We start from the raw sequence: 8,577 nt of genomic DNA, 5'->3' as shown, positions 1-8,577 counted from the left end.
GATTTGGGTCCGTTACTTGGAAGTGTAGCATCAGTGCTTCTTGTCTTGCTCTCAGGTGCTTTGGAGAATAGCTTGAATCCCTCTTCTTTGTGGCAACCCCTGAGATATTGGAACACTGCTATCATGTCACACCTGGTCCTTCTTTTCATCAAGACTAGGAGTCGGCAACCTTAAACACTCAAAGAACTTTTGGGATCCATTTCCCACAGAAAAGAAAACACTGGGAGCCACAAAACGCTTCCTGTGCAGGACTATTTCCTGAGGGGCATAAAGCTAGCATATGTAGTTGAATCAAAGATTCTATTTTTGGGGGGAAACTTTTCTTTTTTTTGGATTTATCCATTGTTGGCCTACTAGGAATCTAAAACTCAATAAATCACATACCAGTGGTGTCACACATTGGCAGTTGTAATGCATATTTTGAGTGACAGGGAGCCACAGCAGAGGGATGAAAGAGCCACATGTGGTTCCAGAGACATGGGTTGCTGACAACTAGACATACACAATTCCAGCAACTGTTCTTCATATGCTTTAGCCTCCAGTCCTGTAATCATCTTTGTTGTTCTTCTCTGCACTCTTTCTAGAATCTCAACATCTTAGATCTAGAATCTCAAGAATATCTGCTGGTTAGACAACTCTATTAGAACAATTCAAATATGTAGGGGCCAAAGTGGGATAAGAAACCAAAGATTTCTGCTTTTAAACTGTCTCGTTGTTTTCATTCCAGTTTCATCCCTTTCTGAAGAAGAATGCATTTTGCAATTTTTCTGAGATGAAAATGTATTTGGACCAAAATGGAGATCTGATAGCAGATCTGCATATAACGAGCTTGGTGGTTTTCCCCGATGAGAGTAACTATGAAGAGCACATGGGAAGTTTTGAAAGACAGAGGCTTATCATCAGCCAAGAGAGTCTTTCCTTGCTAAAGTGGTACGACAAGGTGGGTGAAATATTAGTCTTTTTTTCTGTTTTCAAAAGCTTTATGACCCAGTCACAAGGTAGGTGAACTACACTGATAATTGAATGTGTAGAGTTTAACTCACCCCCCAATACTCCTCCCTTGAGTTCTTATCTACATCTTTTGTATTCAACCCAACATTAATTTCCAACTCCACTTTTTTTTTTGCTGCCAATCCATCCCCTGAGTCTGCCAAAACTGCTATCTTTTCTCCAAAAATATTATTCAGTTCCATTTTTCTATCTCCTAGTATATAACATAAAAACCTTGGAGCATCAACATAATGTCTTTTTGAAGTGCCTTCAATTCTTGCTGATGTGCCATCTTATTTTTAAAAGTCTAAATATTGCTCAATGTTCTATCAATAGCAATAGCAATAGCAGTAGACTTATATACCGCTTCATAGGGCTTTCAGCCCTCTCTAAGCGGTTTACAGAGAGTCAGCATATTGCCCCCAACAATCTGGGTCCTCATTTTACCCACCTCGGAAGGATAGAAGGCTGAGTCAACCCTGAGCCGGTGGGATTTGAACCGCTGAACTGCTGATCTAGCAGTAGCTTGCAGTGCTGCATTTAACCACTGCGCCACCTTGGCTCTTAGTCTATCACCTTTCAAAGTTTTGTTTGTATGTTCTTTTTAACTTCCTAAAGCCAGCAAGTTATTTAATCTTAACATTGTCCATCAGGAGATACAATGGTTATAGTTCTTTATATCCCACAGTTAGTCAGTTAGTTCCATTTGTCCAGTCCAGGTAGTTCTCCAAATAGCTCCTTAAATCCACTCTTTAAATTGCTAATTAGCTCCAGTATTCAAAAGTAATTCCATTAAATATCCTCCAGGTTTTCAAGGTTGATCCTTTGGTGACCATAAAGTAAATAAGTATAGAATGGTAGATAATATGGTAGACCTCCAGGTGTTATTTTCTTTCTTTTTATCAAAAATCTCCAAGGTTGTTTTTGTTATTCTAGGAGTGTGACATAATATATATGCAGTCACAAGTAGATGGTGCTTTCAGCTTAAAGTTCAATGTTAAAGTTATTCTGCCAGTTATTTGTTTCAAGTTGATTAAAAAAGGCTTCAATAAGCAGTCAATTATCCAGCATTTTAAAATGTCTATTCAAAGTTATGCCAGTAAGACTTATGCATCCAGTCTTTCTGTATTTTATAGCCTTTACTTATTTCCTGTTAGGGTGCAATTTCTCTCTATCTCTCTTTAGTCACTACTTAAAAGCATTCCAGAGATCCTCTTCCTTGGATTTATTTATTTTTCTTTTAGGGTCAAATCCTAGGTAAAAATTAAAAATCACTCCCTGCTCCCCTCACTGTCCACTCACAATGCTCCAGCACAATCTTAGTTTCTTCGTTGTCCCAGCTTCAAGGCAGCCATAATGTCTGCCTTGTCTTTGTCTTTGGTAAAGAGGGAACAAACTCTGGGATCAGCATGAGAGCCGCTGCTCTCCGTGACCTGCAGGATGCCCCTCCTTTCTATGTCACCCCTACAGGGTGACTTTATCCCTTAGAGGGGCTCTCCAATGAAGATGAATCAGCATGGGGATGCAGAGCCCGGTTACCCTGCGTTGATTTCACTATGACATCACTGGAATTCCTTTTCTTTTCTCTATTCCATTCTTCCTGACTTTATTAAGTACAAAAGTCTTTTCTTGCAATCTGATCTGTCAGAAGCAAGGAAAGGAACTAAATAAAGAATTTGCCAGTAGTCATATGTCCTATATCCATTTGGAACGTATTACAAATTTCATCTCTATCTAAATGAAGCCCAAAGTCTACTTGATGAATGTTCTTGTTGACCTCTCTTTCCCATGGAATGGTGAGTCCTAATGCATTTTCTTTGGCATTCACTATTTTTTCGTTTAGCCTCTACCTCAATCCATATGTGTAGAAAATTGTCATCCTGGATTTGTCAAGCGGGCTCGAGAAGGAGAACCAGTTTGCTGTTATGACTGCGTTCCTTGTCCAGAGGGGACCATCTCCACTCAGGAAGGTTGGTGACTCTAGAGGACAGGATACCGGAGGCATAGAGAGATCTTGATCAAAGTGCACATTAAAGACACATAGAAGCTTAAATATTTTGCTGTTGCACTTTACATTCAGCAATTTATTCCAGAATAGGAGGAATAAGAGAAAGGTCTTAAAAACAAGGCAAGAAGGACATGGTGGACATTTTAGCCAGACACAGTCTCACTTCAAGAGGGATGCGGTGGCTTAGTGGCTAAGATGCTGAGTTGTCAATCAGAAAGTTTGGCAGTTCAGTGGTTCAAATCCCTAATGCCCCATAAGGGAGTGAGCTCCCATTATTTGTCCAAGCTTCTGCTAGCCCAGCAGTTCGAAAGCATGTAAAAATGCAAGTAGAAAAATAGGAACCACCTTTGGTGAGAAGGTATCAATTTTCCGTGCACCTTCAGCATTTAGTCATGCTGGACATATGACCACATAAACATCTTCGGACAGCGCTAGCTCTTCAGCTTTGAAACGGAGATGAGCACCACCCCCTAGAGTCGGGAACAACTAGCACTTATGTGCGAGGTAAACCTCACAGTTCCAGAGCCAACATTTTCCTAGTTTAATCAGCTCTCATTCCAAAACCTATAGTTCTATCAATTCCATCAAGACAAAGATACTTCAACCCCCCAGGGAATTCCTCAAGCATCACTTTCTAGACATGTCCTGACAGGAAGGACTGAAATCACTGCAGAACAGTGGCCCAGGGGTAGTAGAAAAATAGGTACCACCTTTGGTGGGAAAGTAACAGCATTCCGTGCGACTATGTTGTTTAGTCATGCCAGATAAATGACCACAGAGACATCTTTCTACATTGCTGGCTCTCCGGCTTTGAAATAGAGACAAGCACTGCCCCCTAGAGTTGGGAAAAACTAGCACATATGTGCGAGGGAACCTTTACCTTATCTCACTTCTACTAATTAATTTGAAGCCATCTTTCCATGTTTACCTTTGCTAGGAACAACTAAGCGCTTTGAAAGTTGAGGAACAGTTTCAGATCAATGGCTTGTTCTCACTCAAATCGACTTTACATTATTGGGCAAAGAATACAAACCACTGAACATATGATGGGCAGCATATAAACTTAGCAAACAAATAAAATACATCACTCAATCAATTGAATATCTTGTCAATATTTACTAAGATCGTACAGCCTTATAAAGAGAAATGTGTAGTCACGAGGACCACGGAGGGAAGCAGATGGGTTCAAGGGACAAGAGAAATCTAAATTGAGCACCCATCATAAAATCCATTAAGAGAATTTCAGTGTGACAGGAGGGATGAAATTATTTTTTCTGTTAGCAGAGATAAAACCTGCCTGTCTCCTTGCCAACACTCTTACTATTCATCTTATAAATTGAGAAGTAAAGCACCAATATTGCTTATTGCCCAGTTCAACAATCCTGGGTTCACCATTTATTCTGGGTGGCATTCTATAAAACCAACAATAAAATATTTTGCAAACCCAAATTAAATCAATGAAACCTAAAAACAAACAAACATAAGAGCAGCTCTGTTGAACAAATCACATTTTAAAGGGATTTCCAGAAAAACCTCAAATGTTGGAGTTAATCTCAACTTGAAGTACCATATTTTTTGAAATATAAGATGCTCCAGAGTATAAGCCACACATTAGTTTTTGGGGAGGAAACAAGAAAAAAAAGTATGCCTCTGCCTACCAGCATCCATTGGTCCTTGTAGCCAACAGCCTGGTCAGCTTCAGTACATTATTGCAGTGTGATTCCATGTGAGCAGCTGATTAGCAGTTGGATTGGCCTCCGAGAATACCACCAATCAGGTGTTCCAAGCTGTGGGGATGGCCACAGCCCATCGTCGACTCCATATATCACATTTTTGGCCTTGGTGTGTCATGTTTTTGGCATCCGCATGCTCCATTTTACACCCATTCCAGGCTGCCAGGATCGCCACAGCTCATTGCTGCTGATCTCTGCCTACATGCATCACAATTTTGGCTTCAGTGCGCTGGGTTTTTGACCTCCAAATGCTGATCCCCACCACCTGGAACCCACTGAAAACGCCACGTGCAGAGGCCAAAAACAAGGCATGCGGAGGCTAAAAAAGTCATGTGCGGAGGCTGAAAACACAATGCTTGGAGGCTTAAAACAGCTGAACAATGAGGACCAGTGTGTGGGCGGAGCTTTGGCAACAGTTGGTGTATAAGAAGCACCACAATTTTCACCCTTTTGTAGAGGGGGGGGAGTGCATTTTCTACTCTGAAAAGTACGGGAGTTAATGTCTTTTCCCAGGAATGGATGGTATCCTGAATTGCAGCAGAAAGATGACACCAATTGTTCTTGGCAATGATCTCTGAAGAGCTCAGGATGTGGGTGGTAAAACCATACTGTACCTTCTGGACTTTTCAAAAGGTTCTGTTACCATCAACAAAGGTATCTTTCTGGAACAACATTGAGGATTGGGAATGAGAGGCAATGTTTTTCTTCTTCACAGATGTTTTCAGGTGTTGTTGTTGGAGGACAGAGTTCAGGCCCTAGGTCCCTTCTCTTTCCTTTTTTATAATGTGCATTAAACTGATAGGTGAGTCATTTGGAAGGAGAGATTGGTGCCTAAAGGAAACTTTACTTTCTGTTTCCTCAGATACTGAAAAGTGCACAAAGTGCCCAGATGACCAATATCCAACAGAGAACAAAGTCCAATGTATACCCAAAAGAATAATCTTCCTCTCTTACAAAGAGCATCTGGGCATCATCTTGATCTCCTCTGCCCTACTCTTGTTCCTAATCACAGGCTTTGTTTTAATCATATTCATTAAATACCTAGAAACTCCCATTGTCAAAGCCAACAACCGGGACCTCTCTTATATCCTCCTGGCCTCCCTCCTGCTTTGCTTCTTGTCACCTTTTCTCTTCATTGGTCGACCTAGAAAAGCCACCTGTCTTTTGCGACAAACAGTGTTTAGCATCGTCTTCTCAGTAGCTGTGTCTTCTCTGTTGGCCAAAACAATCACAGTGGTGCTGGCATTCCTGGCCACAAAACCAGGGAATAAAGTGAGAAGATTGTTGGGGAAGAGCTTGGCCAACTCCATCATCCTTTCTGGTGCTACTGGCCAAATTTTCATCTGTGCCATGTGGCTGGGAATTTCTCCCCCATTCCCTGACTGTGATCTTCACTCCCAGGCTGGAGAGATCATCCTTCAATGCAATGAAGGCTCTGTCACCTTGTTTTATGTTGTCCTTGGCTACATGTGTTTCCTAGCTGCCATTTGTTTCACAGTAGCTTTCCTGGCCAGGAACCTCCCTGGAACTTTCAATGAAGCCAAACTAATCACCTTCAGCATGCTGGTCTTCTGTAGCGTCTGGGTCTCCTTCCTACCAAGTTATCTGAGCACAAAAGGAAAGTCCATGGTGGCTGTGCAAGTCTTCTCCATCTTGACCTCAAGTGCTGGTCTTCTGGTCTGCATCTTCTTCCCCAAGTGCTACATTATCATCTTGAGACCAGATCTAAACACTAAGGAACATTTAATGATAAAATTTGGGAACTGATAGTGGAAAAATTCCTTAAGTCTTGTGATGGGTTAGGTATGGATATATCAGGTGAGAGTGATGTCATGTGTCATGTGTCATGTGTAGGTGTGTCAAGTAAGAGTCTTGTAAAGAGTCTTTGGAAACCAACTCACAAGCTTGGAGAACAAACCTTTACCTTCCTCCTTGTTAAAATATTCATGACTGGGAGAGACCAGCCAATGGATAAGCATAGCAACTAAGTCAGACAATGGGAGCTTAAACATATCTCAGTCTGTGCAGAAAATTGAAACAGAAATCTAAGCGGTCTGCTGCTCTGAGAAATAAACTAGCAGTGTGTCTGGGCTTGTGGACTAAAATGAAGCTAACTGCTTGTGTTTCCCTGTAACTCTCCTGCTTTGTGTTTACTTGGAAGAACCACCTGTTGGTATTGTACATTTATTCATCTATTCTTATGTATATAAAGAAGTTAATGAATCCAGCTGAATCAGTTATCTGTGTCTGTTTTCTGGATTTGAATTTTTGCAACGAACTCTGACAATCCTACATCCGTGCTACAGATATTTGCCACTATTGCAATGCTATAGGGTTTCCTGCTGAAGCAGGAGTTTGGATTACAAGACTTCCAAGATCACTTCCAACTTTTTAAATTGAAACTGCTAAGTTTAAACTGATTATGTGTTGCAAAAATGATCCCAACGATGAGATGTTTTCCTGCTATGTAAAGCTTTGGTGGTTCTAATCCATCCCACTTCCACAGATAATGTCACTTGTACAGTCAGCCCTCTTATCACATAGATACAGTAATGATTGCAGGTCAAAGGTCTAATATGACATGATTGAGATCTCTATGGGCTTTTTTGATTTGGAGGGTGCAACACACGTAAGAGAGATGATGTACAAAGGATGCACAAAGCTGAAATGTATTTGGAATAAAACTTCTCTGGGTATTCAGATGTTCTATGCAAGATATTTATTTGTGTCAATTTATAGCAATAGCAGACTTATATACCACTTCACAGTACTTTACAGCCCTCTCTCAGCAATTTACAGAATCAAACATATTTCCCCCAACAACCTCATTGCTCATTTTACTGACCTCAGAAGGACAGAAGCCTAAGTGAACCTTGAACTAGTGGGAATGACACTCCGGCAGTCAGTAGAATTAGCCTGCAATACTGCATTCTAACCACTGTGCCACCACGGCTCATTTTGGTTCTCATTTCCCTTTATCAGCTTCAGTTTGTTTGAGTGGGGAAAGTAGTTTAGGAGGTGGTGGGTTATGATGATCTCTTCTAAATGTGCATCAATCATTATGCAAGTCCTGTAGAGTTGATGTACCATTTGGGGGAACTCCCCACCTGATGAATTCATTTGCAAATCTGTCATTCAGGCCATGTCTGAACTATAGCCATTAGGGAAGGCTCGTTCACTTCAAACCAACTACAATCAGTCGTGGCACGACAAAACCGTGAAGCCCTTATCCGCGGAGACATAAGCGCATCGCTAAAGCCGCGACGACATTACCGCGCGTCATCACCACCGCGACAACAGCGCGGCAACAGAAGGGCGCTTTAAAACGGCACCGCGGCAGAAAGCCGATTTCAATTAAGGTAAGGGTTAGGGTTAGGTTTAGGGGTTTGTTTTAGGGTTAGGTTTAGGTTTAGGTTTAGGGTTAGGGTTAGGGTTAGGTTTAGGGTTAGGTTTAGGGTTAGGTTTAGGGTTAGGTTTAGGGTTAGGTTTAGGGTTAGGTTTAGGGTTAGGTTTAGGGTTAGGTTTAGGGTTAGGTTTAGGGTTAGGGTTAGGGTTAGGGTTAGGTTTAGGGTTAGGGTTAGGTTTAGGGTTAGGTTTAGGGTTAGGTTTAGGGTTAGGTTTAGGGTTAGGTTTAGGGTTAGGGTTAGGGTTAGGGTTAGGGTTAGGGGTTTGTTTTAGGGTTAGGTTTAGGGGTTTGTTTTAGGGTTTGTTTTAGGGTTTGTTTTAGGGTTTGTTTTAGGGTTTGTTTTAGGGTTAGGTTTAGGGTTAGGTTTAGGGTTAGGTTTAGGGTTAGGTTTAGGGTTAGGTTTAGGGTTAGGTTTAGGTTTAGGGTTAGGGTTAGGTTTA

At 41.4% G+C, this 8,577-nt stretch overlaps 1 protein-coding gene across 1 annotated transcript; it reads left to right on the top strand.

Moving 5' to 3' along the window:
• The first annotated feature begins 778 nt into the window (after positions 1 to 778).
• LOC148047280 (vomeronasal type-2 receptor 26-like) lies at positions 779 to 6,498 on the top strand. The gene is made up of 2 exons (XM_087708031.1): positions 779 to 998; positions 5,594 to 6,498. Exons 1-2 carry the CDS (start codon positions 779 to 781, stop codon positions 6,496 to 6,498), a joined length of 1,125 nt encoding a protein of 374 aa, XP_087564157.1.
• The last annotated feature ends 2,079 nt before the right edge of the window (positions 6,499 to 8,577 follow it).

Source organism: Thamnophis sirtalis, unplaced genomic scaffold (genome assembly GCF_051295495.1).
Source record: "Thamnophis sirtalis isolate CommonGarterSnake01/CBP01778 unplaced genomic scaffold, rThaSir2_p1.2 scaffold_3, whole genome shotgun sequence".
Classification (NCBI taxonomy): domain Eukaryota; kingdom Metazoa; phylum Chordata; class Lepidosauria; order Squamata; family Natricidae; genus Thamnophis; species Thamnophis sirtalis.
The sequence above is the reverse complement of the archived record's forward strand: the minus strand, read 5'-3'. Positions and strand labels throughout refer to the sequence as shown.

Excerpts from the sequence above, each read along its gene's own strand:
- LOC148047280 (XM_087708031.1), top strand. The coding sequence starts at position 779 with ATGTATTTGGACCAAAATGGAGATCTGATAGCAGATCTGCATATAACG. Across the intron at positions 999-5,593 it reads CTTTATGACCCAGTCACAAG|ATACTGAAAAGTGCACAAAG; the intron begins GTAGGTGAACTA and ends CTGTTTCCTCAG.